General features: G+C 36.5%; 1 protein-coding gene across 4 annotated transcripts; it reads left to right on the top strand.

Annotated features, from left to right (window-relative positions):
- The first annotated feature begins 2,234 nt into the window (after positions 1-2,234).
- LOC108990537 (protein MID1-COMPLEMENTING ACTIVITY 1-like) lies at positions 2,235-12,431 on the top strand. 4 transcript variants are annotated; one of them, XM_035693553.1, is made up of 9 exons: positions 2,235-2,510; positions 2,850-3,075; positions 3,199-3,636; positions 4,656-5,074; positions 5,348-5,457; positions 6,829-6,900; positions 7,834-7,940; positions 11,677-11,770; positions 12,013-12,431. In XM_035693553.1, exons 3-9 carry the CDS (start codon positions 3,229-3,231, stop codon positions 12,063-12,065), a joined length of 1,263 nt encoding a protein of 420 aa, XP_035549446.1. In that variant the 5' UTR covers positions 2,235-2,510; positions 2,850-3,075; positions 3,199-3,228; the 3' UTR covers positions 12,066-12,431. The 4 variants fall into 4 exon arrangements, with proteins under 4 accessions (XP_035549446.1, XP_035549447.1, XP_035549445.1 ...); XM_035693554.1 differs by having other exon boundaries at positions 2,235-2,459; positions 3,211-3,636; positions 12,013-12,378; XM_035693552.1 differs by having other exon boundaries at positions 3,211-3,636; positions 12,013-12,378.
- The last annotated feature ends 3,118 nt before the right edge of the window (positions 12,432-15,549 follow it).

Raw genomic sequence — 15,549 nt, 5'->3', positions numbered from 1 at the left:
TTTTTCTTTTGTGGTGCTTTAGATGATGAAACATCCCATGGGCAATTATGGAATTTTCCTTAATATTACGACCAAGAACAAATGCTATTTGGAAAGGGGATATTATAGCAGGAAGGGTTTTTTTCAACCTATTTGCAAGGATTTTTGTGATGACTTTATAAATGACATTGGTCAGGCTTATGGGTCGGAAGTGTTGAGGGCCAACTAGGCTTACTATTTTTGAAATGAGCGCTATGTGGGTGTGGTTTATTTGTTTTAAAAGTTTCTCACTTCTAAAAAATTTTTGAACAGTCGCAACCACATCCCTTTTGATAATATGCCAGTAATGTTTATAAAAGAGAGTTGTCATCCCATCTAGGTCTGGAGCTTTATGGTTTGAGATTTGTTTGAGTGCTCCATAAATCTCAGTTCCCGAAGGCATAGCTATTAGGGATTGATTTTCATCCTCTGAGATATGTCTTTCAAAAAGGTTATCGAGGTGCTTTGGGAAAGTAGGATTTGTTGAGGTTTAAATGGATTTGAAATAATCTATAAAAGTAGATTCAATAACATCCTGATCCATTGTCTAGTTACCTGGGCACAGTTTGATTGAGTCGATTTTGTTTCTTCTTCGACGGATTGTCATTGACAAATGGTAAAATATTGTATTTAGGACAGTTGTGGTGAGCCAATTGATTCTTGACTTTTGTCTCCAAAGAGTTTCTTCATTCTTGAGTTGTTCTTGAAACTTGAGGTGAAGGAATTTCTCTCTCTGTAGACTCCATGAGTTCGGTGGGTTGCTTTGTAGACTACTAAGCTTCGCTTCAAGGTTCTGGATATTGGTCTGAATCTTTCCGAAGTGGGTTTTATTCCAGTATTTAAGAGTTTTTTTTGTTTCCTTGATTTTACTGCATAGAATAAAGTTGGATTCCCATGGACTTGATGCGCCATACTTCTTGAATTATAACATTGTTGAGTGGTTCGCTTGTCCAGAATTTCTCGAATTTAAAAGGAGAGAGATTCTTCTTTATCTTCATAGTGTTGAGCATGAGAGGATTATAATCCGAAATTGAGGAAACTATATGTTGGATAGTGGCGTCTGGGAAGAGTAGACGCTCTTCCAATCCGATTATTTATCCATGTGAAGTGGGTCTCGAGAAACCAATGTCGATAAGATCATGAGAGTCCATTAAACATTTTAAGCCGCCTATGGAGGAGGATACTGGTCCTCCGCCATGCTTATCTTGTAGTAACCATATTATTATCATATAATAAAAGACATGCACCAAATTTCTCTAGCGTTACTATGCGGAAAAGATGTTATTTTACAGAAAATTCTATTCATCATCATTTTTTTTATTATTTTTTTTATTATTTCATGATATGATATTAAATGATAGTTTTACAAAAAATCTCCTTATACAAATCTTTAATAATTTAATATTATATTATGAGATAATCATAAAATAATAAAATAATAATAATAAATAATAATAATAAATAGCATCACTCTTTTATACTAGTACAAACCTACAGCTGCCAGCTGAGTTCTTTTTAAGTAAATTAATTAATTAATTAAAAAATAGCATACGGGACTGGTGCAGTCAAATCCCGCAGTTTTCATTGCTTCCGTGGAATATCGGGGCATCTTTGTAATTTCGTTGGAACGGAAAAGGGCGCATGAATGAGCACGTCCACTGACCCGCACTAATCTACATCCTTCTGTCTGTCTGGCATGGCGTCTGAGTGGGAGAGAGAGTTTGTAAGCGAACTCGTGAGGGTATTGACGTTGACTTTAATAAAATTATTTTTAAAATTTAATAAAAAATATATAATTTTTATAAATTTAAAATTTTCTTAATCATAACTTTATATTAAACTAACAATTAAATTTATCAAAATAATAATATAATATTATTTTTTTAATAAAAATATTTTTATTTTTTTTATATTTTATAATTACACTAATTATATGTTGATTAATAATTTAATTTAAATTCTTACATTATTATTATTATAAGACGGTTGGAAATTAAACGTAGATAAAAAAAATTTTTAGAGATTAAAAATAAATAAAAAATAAATTTAATAAATAAATAGTAAACTTTTATATTTAAAAAATTTATATATTTACTGTAATTTAAAGTTTCTTATTTATCTATTTAATTAATTTAAAACAGTTTTATTTTAATAAAATTTATCAAATTTTGTATTTGATTTGCTTTTTTTTTTTTTTTTATGAGACCAATGCAAATGCTATCTGCACAGACAGAGAAATCACCGAAACTGTGAGCGTACGATAAGAGGATTGAGGTGGACGAGAAGGAAGCTGGTGTGCGCAAAGCAATGCCTGCTCATTTCTGAATTCGATGCTCTTCCTCCTCATGGATTTTGGCATTTCTTTTCCTTTTGATTAATATATTGAGCCTCGAATCACGCCTGCTCACTCGCACCAACAAACATAGATAACGCGAGCCCAGGTTCATCGGCAACCCCCTCCCTGTAAACTTAGTGCAACTTCTTCGCAGCAGGTGCCATAGTTCGTCAGCATTCGCAGCTTTTTTTTTTTTTTAAAAAAATTATTCATTTTACTGAAAAAGTCTCATTCCTTCATTGTGGTTCTGATGCCTAAATAAATTATTTCGTTGTTTTAATTTTTGGCTGAAAGACGGTTGAGCTCTCTGGGCCCGGCGAATAACGGTGAATAGATTAAGCGAACAAATTTTTCTTCCTTTCTTCTTTTCTTTTGATTTTTTTTTTTTTTTTTGCCATTTGCGTTGAAAAAAGTTAGTCAAGAGGTGTAACGCGAATAGTCTTCCGGATTTGGATCATTTGGTTAGTCTCATTTTCTGCTGAATATATTGCTGCAGTTGAAACGGTTTATAAGAGGACAGGATCTTGAACAACAGTGACATTTCCGACAAGATCCGTTCAAGTAGGTATTGATTCTGCTTGAAACGAAGCAATCTTTCGTTGAACTGATCAACAGAATCAGCTGTACCGTGCTTTTATTCGGCAATGCAAGTGGAGGAATTGAAGCCATTGCAACTCATCTTGAAGTTCTACTAAGTTTTGAGTCATTTGGCTTGATAAAAGGTTACAAAGACTCAAAATCTCTCATCTTCTCCAAATTGCTGACATATTCATATTTTGTATTTTACATTTTTTTAAGGCTGAATCCCACGAATGATTGGAAAATGCATATTCTGAAATATATAGGGTGATTTTTAGGTTCGTTGAGAGGTGAAGATGTCTTCGTGGGACAATCTTGGGGAGCTTGCAACTGTGGCCCAACTTACGGGCCTGGACGCGGTGAAGCTGATTGGATTGATCGGGAAGGCCGCGAACACTGCGCGACTGCACAAGAGGAACTGCAGGCAATTTGCGCAGCATTTGAAGTTAATCGGGAACTTGCTGGAGCAGCTCAAGATCTCAGAGCTTAAGAAGTACCCCGAGACGCGGGAGCCTCTGGAGCAGCTTGAGGATGCGTTGAGGAGGTCCTACATCTTGGTCAACAGCTGCCAGGACCGGAGCTATCTGTATTTGTTGGCAATGGGATGGAACATCGTGTACCAGTTCCGAAAGGCCCAGAATGAGATTGACAGATACTTGCGGCTTGTACCGTTGATTACTCTTGTGGACAATGCTAGAGTCAGGGTATTGGTTCTGTTTCTTTTCTAATTTTTTGCTTTTCTTTTCCTTGTTAGTTTTATATATGATAGGAGTGATATTTGCTAGAAGAAGTAAAAAGAAAAAATGGAGAGAGCACATGGTTTGACAACGAGGACTACTTTCCGAAGGTTTGTTGAAATAAAAGTTTAGCTGTAACTCCCCCGGTGGCAAGTCTCATACTGGTGTTTAGGTAGAGTGTCAATTGTTGAAACAACAAAGATGGGTCAGCTGTGGGTGAGTAGATCAGCATTGAAGCATTCTAGTGGAAGAATTAGTTAGTGGGATTTGGTTCTCGAGGCTTGCTATGGGCGTCTGAACCTTGATTGCCAGTGGCGGGCAAATTGGAGTATTGAATTTGTTTGAGTGCTAGCAGCTGGCAAGTACTGAATTGGTATGAGTGCCAGTGGCATGCCTATTGAAGTACTGAATTAAGGTTTTACAATGAGTTTATAAGGCTGCCACACCTGAAACATAGGTTGCAGTTCCTTGTTCGGCAGTGTTGATGATCTGTAAGAATGAGATGTCCACAGATGCATCAGTAGCTGGGTAGTAAGTGATACACCAAGTGGGAATGGCTTGCAAAGTCTATGAAGTACTTATTGGCCTTGCATCCTCCCTCTGAAAGGTTCATCGTTGTTGTTTTGTATTGATATGAAGTTGTAGCAATGGTCAATGGGTAAAACTGAGTCTTGTGTCTCAATATCCTTGGGCCAACAATAATTTTTGGGCCCCTATGCCATATTAAGCTGAACTACCTATTGATCGTACTGAAGTCTCATGCATTGTAATGTTCAGCTGCAGTTATTGGTTACATTTCTTCATTGAAAGTACATTTGACTCTTGATTTACCTCCAACTGTATAAGAATTTGCTCTCTTTTCTATATGCGTGTGGAGCTTGCCCGATTTAATTAATTTGCTTGTGCTGCAATTCCCTAGGAAGTTTGTGTACTTACATAATGATTTAGCTTGATTAGGCTTATATGTACTTCTCTCTAATCCTCAGGAGAGACTTGAAGATATTGAAAAGGATGAGCGAGAATACACATTGGATGAAGAGGACAGAAAGGTGCAGGATGTGATACTGAACCCAGATCCCTCAACTAATGATGCTATGGTGTTGAAGAAAACTCTTTCTTGTTCCTACCCAAACTTACCTTTCAGTGAAGCACTTAGAAAGGAAAATGAAAAGCTTCAACTTGAACTACAAAGATCACAAGCTCACTTGGATATGAGCCAATGTGAAGTAATTCAACATCTGATAGATGTAACAGAAACTGCTGCTACCAATGCCCTTCCGGAGAAAAATTTGCCTGAAAAAAGTCACAATAAAGTGGAACAGAATTATTCGGATACCAATAGTGACAATGAGCATTCATCTGATGAAGGCTATCGTAAGAGAAGTGATACTCTTACAACTTCAAGGTTAGTTTTCTTCCTGTTTAAACTTAATATATATTTATGCAGTCAGAATAAATGAAATTTTAAGTTCCAATGCTGTATCAGTCTGATAAAAGATTTCAGTAGTTATGCCAATCTCAAGTTACATGATCTTCAGATCCAGGAGAAACCATCCGAGTGAATTTTTGTCGCTTTCTTTTTCTCTATCTTACATTATGTTTTTAAGCTAGAATGGACTTTCTAAGAAGATCTTTTTCATGCTTATATTGGTGTTTCTGGCCATATATCTCTGTACAGACACATGTCTTCAGCTTCATCTGGCCATGATCTGCTCTCAACTAGAGGTTCACTTCGACATGAAGAATGGCATACTGATCTACTTGGTTGCTGTTCTGAACCTTGTCTATGTATGTTCTCTCACAGTGTGAATATATTGTCAATTAGATTGTAGTGATCTGGAAAGTTATTTTTTATTTGTGTGACTGTATAAACTTTTGTGTTTATCAATCCACGTGCTTATGCTGTTGAAATTTGATTTGAATTAAGACTCGTTTGCATTGAGTTGTGTTTATCAGTCCATGCACATATGGTATGGATAATCTGCTCTAAACTTCTAGTTTTTCCTTTGTTTCTAGCATATTTTGTGGTATATTGATTCCCTCTTTTATTTTTCTCAGTGTGGCTCTCAACATGAGCATGTTAGATGCAACTATTTGAGTACTTCAAAATATATTTTTTTGTTCAAGATCTTAAATGGACTAGAGGGCTATAGTTATATGACTGTGGAAAGCTCTGATAGATTCTTAAGTTGGTTGTGCTTGGGGTGAATGATGTTCAAATGAAGTGTATGTGCCCCACCCCTGCATGGGAGGAGCGGGGTTGCCCGCCCCGCCGTGTGGGGGCAGGGCGGACGGGGGTGGGGTGCGGGGCCCTGCTGCCCTCCCCTAATTCAATCTCCTTATATTCTACCTGTTTTTTCTTGGAGGTGCAGAGAAGACTCTTTGGACCCCTTCCAAGAAAAGGAAGTTTATTGTTTGATAATTCTATCAAGTTGTTCTACCTCAGGATGCTAACCTGTTTCCTTGGAAGGCGTTCCCAAGAGCACTTTTTTTTTGCTTTCCCCACTTGGACAGTCTCCTTGGGAAAGATCCTCATTGCAGATAATGTAAGGAAATGTCATATCATTCTAATAGATTAGTATCGTACATAGAGGAAAAAGCAGGGAATCTGAAAACCATCTTTTACCCTATTATGAGATTGCCAAAGCCTTGTGGGATGAGATTTTCAGTAAAGTTAGGGCTGGCTTGGCTCTTGGCCTATGCCTAGAAGGATAGTAGACCTCTTTGTAAGTTGGAGATGGTTATTTGGCAACTCACAAGTTTCAGCTGTGCCTCATGTGGTTCATTTGGAGGGAAATGAATGATAGAAATTTCGAGAATCACAAGCAGACAAGGAAGAGCTTAAAACTTGCCTCTTCATATGGGCAGCCGCTATTGATTTTAATGGGCTGAATTTTCATGATTTCCTTGTATCTTTTTCTAATTCTAATTAGGTGCTCCTCTTATATACATTCCGTGTACTTGCACTATGCTTTATTTATTTATTTATAATAAAATATTTGATTACTTATATATATAAGCTAATTTAACTGAAAATAATACGATACCCTCGTAGTAGGAATTTTAACACTCTCACATCCTGGTAAATTCTCATGTTCTTTCCTTGCCTGTATTTTCCTGAAGTTTGCTTGTATTCTAAATGTGCCAGTTGTTTTGCAGGTATAAAGACGCTTGTCTTTCCTTGTGGGACATTTTCAAAGATTGCTACTGTAGCAACTAATAGGCATATTTGTAAGTTAGCTCAACTTCTTCGGCTTTTCTGATCAGTTCTTGTCTACATACCTTATAAGTAAATGAAAGAATTTACACAATCTCCTATTATTTACACAACCTCCACACACCACACTTTTTTTAATTTTTATTATTTTTTTCTTTTATCAAATATTTAATATATAAATAATGAATAGAAGAATTGAATTAGTTTAAAAAGAATAAACTCAAAAAAAATTTAAAAATTTTAAAAAATATGGTGTGTGGAGGTTGGGGAGGTTGTGTAGCATTGCTCCGGGCTTGTCTAAAATATTGGGTTTAGCTTTCAGTCTTGCAGCTGGAAAAAGCAGCCATTTCTTTCTCCGGTATGGACTTTTGGATAGGTAGATTTTGGGTAAAACTGGTTTAGTATTGTGATTTTGTTTGAACTGTGTTTCCTAGAATGGAACAGGACCTTACTGTAGTATTTCTTGATGCTGACCAGTGGTAAATTCGCGACCCCACTCTTTGTTACAATTGCAGCAATGAGGCCATTGTTTTGGTTAAGTCTTGAAGTGATTTTTTGGGAAGTCGAGGGGCACAAACACATTTTTTCCTGTGGAGGACAGAAATAACGGTTCTATCATTTTTTTTAGCTGAATATTTGTTCAGGCTACTAGTGTTCAATGTTAAAATCCTTTCCTGATTTCCTCTTACATGTTCAACTGCTAGACTGCTACATTGTTGATTTTGAGGGAGATATTATTGAATGAACCTTCTCTCAATCTAACGAGTTCAAATTGAAGTAAACAAAAGGAAAATAATAAATTAAGAAGTACTATGAAATAAAATAAGGTCTTTGTACAATATATTTGACACAATGAGGGAAAACAAATTAAGATGAAAATAGAAGTGATTGTAGTTTTTGTAGCATTTGAAGCTTACAATGAAAAATATTGGTTTTCTGATCATCAGCTTCGGGGGAAGCATGCAACGATTTGATGGCATATTCGTTGATATTGTCATGCTGTTGCTATACTTGCAATGTCAGAAGAAAGCTTCGCAAGATGTTAAACATTACGGTAGTCTCTCCCCCACTATATGATCAGTATTTTTCTTGTGGCAACACTGTATCAGACACATCAACCCACTTTGATAATTATCACCTTCTATAAGACTAACGTTCTGATGCTAAGAGCATTGGCATCCAATTATGTAATTTTCTGGTTAAAATTTAGCTAGAAAAGACATCATGCTATTTTACATAATCTAGTTCCCATACATTCCACATTGAATTATCTATAAATTTTGCTAAACCATTAAATAATATATATATATTTTTTTGTAATATTAAATCTCGCTAAACTATTGAAGTACAAGTATTAAACAAAAATAAAATATTATACAATAGATTTAGCTGAGCTAAAGTATCCAACAAATATGTTGGATACTGTAGCCAAAAAGTAGCTGAAAGTTAAATTAGCCAGATATTTGTTTAGTTCAATGTGGGATTGCTTTTTGCATCTTTAGTTAAATTATAAACTGCTATATGGTACAGAGAGAGGAATGCACTGCTCTTACCTTGGATGAGAATTGCTATTCCTTGATGCTGTTTATTTGATACACCACGTCACCTAGCCGATCACCAAGCTTGCAACCTGCACGCTCAAGATAATCTAATAACCTTTGCCTGAGGTTTCCTGGTGGGGGATTCTCCGACGATCAAGTTAGTTACTTGAGAATGTAGATTGAATGAGGGAGTATACAAAAAATGGCCAAAAGCAATACCTGTCACGGGTTCCCTTTTATACGTCTCTCTTGTAACTGACCTGTTTCCTCTAAGTGGGTTCGTATTGAGGGATATCTGGGTAGTTATCGGTAGTGTGGTGCTGGGCAGTTGCTAGATCGTGGGGGTAGTGGATCCACAATCCTTGGTCCACGTGTTTCTCATGCCATTCAGAATATGCCCTTGTTTTGACTACCTCTTCACTGGGCCTTATCTGGGCCTGGGTCTTGTAGGAAATGTACCCAACACTATTGATGGATCGTTTTCGTGAATATGTACCTTTCAGTGCTCATCTAACGAAAACAGTTTTGAAGATTAGAAGTTTTGTTAGGCTATTGTGAAAATTTTGATCTGTGGGTTTATATGGAAAGCATAGGTACATCTATATAAGATTGACATTCTTTGGGAGGTATATTAATATATTTGGGTCGAGACCTACCATCCAATCTGTTATACTTGTTCCTTATAATCTTTTGCAAGAAAATATTAGGTAATGTGTTCAGGCAAGGTCGAGTTGGATACAAGATATGTAATTCTAAGTTAACCCACCTCCTCAAGTCTTTCTTGTTCTATTGTATTCTAGTTTCTCCAAATTATGACCCTCATGTAGATATTGGACGTAAAACTCTCTCGGACGTAAAACTCTCTTGGACGTAAAACCCTAAGGAAGCCGGCGCCACCGATGCCAGCAAGTGACCTCTCACCGTCGTCATAGACAAAGCCAACGGGCCCCGGCGACTTCCCTGAGGGCCGTCTGGCGTCGGTCCAGAGGAGAGAGAAAACAATACGAAGCGCGAAAACCCTAAGGAACCAGATATGCCGCCACCCACCCTTTATCGGCGAGACACACCGCACTATTGGCACAAATAAAGCTGACGGACCTCGGCGACTTCGCTGAGGGCCGTCTAGCATCGGTTCAACCACCGGCGATCCTCCTGAAGGCTCCGTTGGTTGTGCTGTCGACCCTGAAGGCTCCGGCGAGTGCTCCGGCGTCTTCTGTGAGCACGATTTGCAGCTGGAAACAACTCTGTAGTGCTTGTAGTGAGCACGACCTGGAGTCCACAACTTCGCAGTGCTTGCAGCTCCCAACAGATTTCTGATCTGGTTTATCTGAGATGATGAATGGTTGTTGAAGGGGAGTGGGTCAGTATGGGTTCTTCTATGGAGTTGGCCATAGAATCTAAATCCTTTACACTGGTCAAGGAGGGGAGCATGGTGGCCATTACTGAAAGGAGTCGAAGGGTGATATCTAAGTTGGTCCTGGGTTTGACAACAGTGCAGTGGCTGGCCAAGGCCATAGAAGTGTGTACTTAGGATAAGAAACAAGATTTTTTCTCCACTGTTCGGGAAGGTCGACGTAGTTTCACAGCACATCGCTGCTCGAATGCTCGCGGACGTTATATGGCGGTGGAGGAGTATGGTGGTGGGGGGAGGAGAAATTTTATTTTCATTCCTGAAGAGGGGGGCAGTGGTTGGAGAAGAATGGGGGAGGTGCTGCGTCATTTTTCCTTCGGTAAAAGAGAGAGTGACGGCTTGGAAGGACAATGTGGTGTGGTAGGGAGGGAGAACTTGGAGAAAGACCCAAGTACATCCTCGGTGGCGAGGCAATCCTATGTGGCAGCTCTAAAGACGGACATGCTTCGGGGGTTCAGAGTGTGGGGGGTTTGCCAATCACACCTCAAGACCAGCTTGTCGAGATGCACAATTCTCTAAAGGTGATGGAAACCCAACTTGTCAAGTTGAAGACAGCGATAACTTTCTTGTCTACGAAAATAGATCGGCTTTCAGCTGGAGGCAACAGGGTGGTAAGAAACATGATAGGCCCGAATCCTTTAAACTTAGAAAAAGAAAAACGGAAGATCGGATTCGGCCCTGTCCCTATAACCAAATCTAGGAGAGTATAGCGGGTCAAAAGGAAATCTGGGTTATTTGAAGTGGGGTCTACGTCGGGTATTGACGTAGAGACATCAGTAATGGAATGTCATTCGCCTCGTGTAACACAGGATAGATCGATAGTCGGTATTACACCTTTGGTCCCTGAAGAAACTATGGCTCCCTCGTTAGAGTTGAAGGAAAAATGTGTATTGCTGAGGTTTGAAGGAGATGAAGGATCCGCTATCATCCCAGAGGTGAAGGGACTTATTGTCACCCTAGAGTCTCCAATGGGGAACCCGATACCGTTGGAGAGAACCAATGGAGTTACTGGAGAACCAATGGGTTTGGCGTTGGTGCCTTGTGTAGAGGAATGTCTAGAGTCGGGAGTGCAGGTTGATGGGGATATTGTGGCTCCCCTGGTCTCTCTTCCTCCAATAGCGGATTGGATTATGCCTAAAGTTAACGAGATTTAGCAGTTCGTGGGAATTTCACATGGAGGATGTGAAGACCAATTTAACGAACTAATTACTGCGATCGAGGCAAGCCGCACACTTGAAACCAAATCAAGCTTCAAGAAAAGCAGGGAGTTACAGTGTCTCTTTTCGACAATCAACTATGACGCTAAGGGTAGTAGTTCAACTAGAGGGAAGTCTAAAGGGAGGGTATTGTGAAGACGGGAATCAAGGTGTTGGGGTTAGTGTTCGGGTAGAGTTTTAGAATTTCACATGGAGGATGTGAAGACCAATTTAACGAACTAATTATTGCGATCGAGGCAAGCCGCACACTTGAAACCAAATCAAGCTTCAAGAAAAGCAGGGAGTTACAGCGTCTCTTTTTGACAATCAACTACGACGCTAAGGGTGGTAGTTCAACTAGAGGGAAGTCTAAAGGGAGGGTATTGTGAAGACGGGAATCAAGGTGTTGGGGTTGGTGTTCGGGTAGAGTTTTAGTTCTACGGGAAACAAGGATTGGGGTCGGGTCTGATGTGCTTTGGGTTGGTTTTTTTATGGGCTTTTTGGGTCATTAGGGGCTTGTTGGGTCATTTTGTGCAAGGTGTTTTCTTGTATACATTCAGTGTACTTGGTTTCTCATTTTGATATATACAATATTTTTACTTATAAAAAAAAATTATGACCCTCATTTTCTCTCTTTCGTAGGGAGGCTCCATTGATGATTTCCTTTCTCATTTGATGTGTTGCTGCTGTGCCCTTGTCCAAGAATGGAGAGAGGTGGAGATCCGTGGGGCTTATGGTATTGTCCTCTGCATTGAGCTTTGCTTAATCTTGTCCAATGTTTTAGTTCTCTGATATTGAATAGAAGAAAACCATCGAAGTGACTCCTCTTAAATGACTTTTGAGAAGGCCGACCTGTTCTCAGAAAATTTTCACTTAATTTGGTGGATACGTTTATTTCAAGTCATAATAATGATGTTGTTTCTGGTTGGGCTTTCTTGTGACTTCTTTTACTCGGATGTAAACTATTCCAACTTGCAGGTCTTGAGAAGACAAAGACAAGCCCTCCACCCTCGCAATACATGGAATCTTAAGTGATAGAATGAAGTGATCTGGATGGTATGAAACTTTATATGCACCTTGGCAGCAGTATATAATGTCCATACTTTTAACCCATATGCATTGTAGGTGTCTATATCTTCTAAATTCAGCTCAGGGTGAATCATAGACAGTTTTTTAGTGTTGTCTCAACTTGTTAATTATTTTATTTTATTTATCATGTCAGTTAACATTGCCTCAAGGATTTGATGGGACTCATATCTTGTGGGTGGCCTAAATATTTAGTAATTGTGAAAGGCGGGGGCCGAACAAAAATAGGATGGACTATACTGCATGTACATATTATAACTCTTTAACTTTCTTGATATATATTATGTAGATATATATTATATATATGGGTGGTGCTACTCCCACCGCTGGGAGCTCCCGCTGGGGCTCCCGTTTTCTGGTTTTTTGTTTCATGTATTTTTTAACACTTTTAAATATTTAAAAAAAACATAAAAAAATCATAATATTATTAAAAGATACTTATTTAATCATTAAGTAAAAATAATAATAAAAAACAATAAAAAAGTCCCAATGGTAACTTTTACCACTTTCAGCAAGAAGAGTAGTATTTTCCTATATATATATATATATATATATATACCATTTTAAAACACTATTGGAACACCATCCAACATAACTAGTCGTGTTAGCAACCAGTTAAATAATTTACGATATCACCAGATGTCAGATTATAGATGGTACTAAGATGTTTTTACTTCTCGAGTAATGCTTCGTGACGACAGTCAAAAACCTTACTGAAAAGAGAAATTTATTGATGGATTACTATATATATATATATACATACCAGAAAAGGACAGAAGTCGAAGCACAAATTAAGTAGATAAGAAAGAGAACATATAAAGGCAGAGACCAGATGACTGGAGTTGAAGTAGGGACCAGATAACTGGAGTGAAGTGCAAAGAAATAAACAAAGGAAATGAAAGCAAGACCAGATAATTGGAATTAATAATATAATGAAAGCAAGGACCAGATGATTGGAGGTCCAGATAACTGGAAGTAGTGAAGATGAAAGTAGAGTAATGAAGAACCAAATAATTGGTAATAATGATAAATGAAAAATAAATGAAAATACTTAGTATCAGAAATAATAACGTTTATTCGTCCTGAAACAACTTACAAAATAGCTTTCTTAACAAACACAAAGGCGTAAGGATGAGTTTGTTCCTTAATAAACTCAAATCCGGGTAGTATGAAAGGGAGAGGAGAAGTAGCTGCTAATCGAAGAATAAGTTGTTCTTCTTATGAGACAAGGTTCCCCTTTTATAGGCAAAAGATGAGCCTTTAACAAAGCAAACAGTATAAACAGTAAAAGCAAACAGTACAAGTAGTAGAAAGAATCTTGTAAAAAATGCAGGCGACCAATTAGTCTTTCACAATCTATCTCTAAAAGATTGATTGATCGCCTGTTTTTCTGATAAGATTTTTTTTACTACTTGTTCTTTTTGTTTTACTGTTTGTACTGTTTGCTTTGTTAAAGGCTTATTTTTTGCCTATAAAAGGGGAACGTCGCCTCAGAGGAAGAATAACTTCTTCTTCAATTAGCAGCTACTTCTAAACTTGTTACATCTTTGAGTTTGGTAAGAAACCTATTTTGTAAGTTGTTTCAAGACGAATAAGCCTACCAACCTCCTCCGACTGAAAAGAAAACAACTGTTGAAGTGGACATTCCGAAATGGCAGCATCGAAATATCAAAAGTGTTTACATATATGGTCAGCTTGTTTAATTAATTAATGGGTGCATAATCCCATTGGAAAATCTTTCACTTATTCCAAGCTTGCTTGTATTACCGACATTGAAAATTTGCAGTATTTTTTTTGGCTTAAATATAAAATTAGCTCACGTGATTTGTCTCAAAATTAAACGACTCTGTTTTTTAATTCAATTTTTACTACCTATTGTTTTAATAATCCGTTGGAACACATCAACACTAATCATTGTTTGACACTCGTTCCTTAAGAAATTATTAAAAAGAAATTAAAATGTAAATAAACATAAAAACTTAAAAAAATAAAAACTGAAAACTAAAGAAAACATAAAGAGTTTGGTAAAAAGAAAACATAAAGAGTTGTAAATAACTGGTAATAATAATTGTTGTGTTAGTAATAGAAAAAGGAAAATATTACTCTTATCGCTAGTTTTTTCTGTTAATTTCTACCATTGTGAGTTTTTTTATTTATTTTTATTATTCTTTTTACTTAATGATTAAGTAAGTATTTTTTAATAATATTATGATTTTTTTTTATTTTTTTAAATATATTTAAATGTATTAAAAAAATACAAAAAAAAAAAAAAAGCACATTCCAAAAGCCCCCAACGGGAGCTCCCAGTAGCACCGCTCATAGAAAAATAATTTGTACAAGTTCTAAATAGATAAATTTTAATTTTTATAATAGAATAGACCCTACCTTAAAAAAGTGTAAAAATAATATTATTTTTAAGTGGGAACCACCTTTTTACAAAGGGCACACGCTTGACTTGTCTATTTAGCTTTTATAAATATATAGGATTAGAACAATGGTTTAAGAAATTGTTTATGAATCCCCAAGTCTCTTAGGTCTCTTTTGGATGTTGAGATGAGATGAAATGAAAAATTTATGAATAATAATAAAATTATTTGTGAATAATAGTCAAAGAATAATGCTAGTATGCTCTCTCATTTTGTCCCCTCATTTTGATCGCTCATGCATTTAATTTAATTGTTTTTTAAAAAATTCTTAATGATTAAAGAAGTGACTATTGTATTGATTTTTTATTTTATTTTTTAAATATTTTTAAACATGTTTAAAAAATGTTTGTAATGAAAGTAATAAATAAATAAATGTGCAATTTGCACTAGGGGCACACCAAGTGGGCAAATTGAGGGGCATAGTAGCACTACCCATAAAGTTAAAATATTATTAGAATATAATTTTATTTTTTAGATTTAAAAAAGTTAAATTATTTTTAGTGTTTTATTTGGATATTTGAGAAAGTTATAATGATTAGATAATAATTAGACGAAAAAGTTGAAGATTTGAAAAATGTTTGTGTGTAGTGTTTGGATGTTGATCAAATGAGATGAGATGAAATAAAATGAGATGAGATGAGATGAAACCATCTCGCAAATCGCAATCCAAACGGGGCTATATCATTTAGGAGAGGTTTGGATAAAGAGTCGAGGTGATATGAAAGTTGAATAAAATATTATTTTTATTTTGAGATTTGAAAAACTTGAATTGTTTATTGTATTTTGTTTAAGAATTTGAAAAAATTATAATTATTAGATGAGATGAGATGAGATAAGTTATGAATCCAAACAAGTCGTTAGGCTCATACACATTTTTCTCTCCTTGCTCTGATGTCTCTGAAAACTACTTTCTTATCATAGAAAAAACCCCAAATCCCTTAAAGGTTGGTGGAGATGAGTTTTGTGTCTTTTTCTTTGTATTTTCTTCTCTTATGTCTTGCTC

Source organism: Juglans regia, chromosome 8, assembly GCF_001411555.2.
Source record: "Juglans regia cultivar Chandler chromosome 8, Walnut 2.0, whole genome shotgun sequence".
In the NCBI taxonomy this organism is placed as follows: Eukaryota; Viridiplantae; Streptophyta; class Magnoliopsida; order Fagales; family Juglandaceae; genus Juglans; species Juglans regia.
This window is presented reverse-complemented; position numbering and strand designations above follow the sequence as displayed.

Bases quoted from the DNA above. Each gene is read 5' to 3' on its own strand.
- LOC108990537 (XM_035693553.1), top strand. From the start codon at position 3,229: ATGTCTTCGTGGGACAATCTTGGGGAGCTTGCAACTGTGGCCCAACTT. The intron at 6,901-7,833 runs GTAAGTTAGCTC...TCTGATCATCAG, and splicing joins AGCAACTAATAGGCATATTT to CTTCGGGGGAAGCATGCAAC. The intron at 7,941-11,676 runs GTAGTCTCTCCC...TCTCTTTCGTAG, and splicing joins GCAAGATGTTAAACATTACG to GGAGGCTCCATTGATGATTT.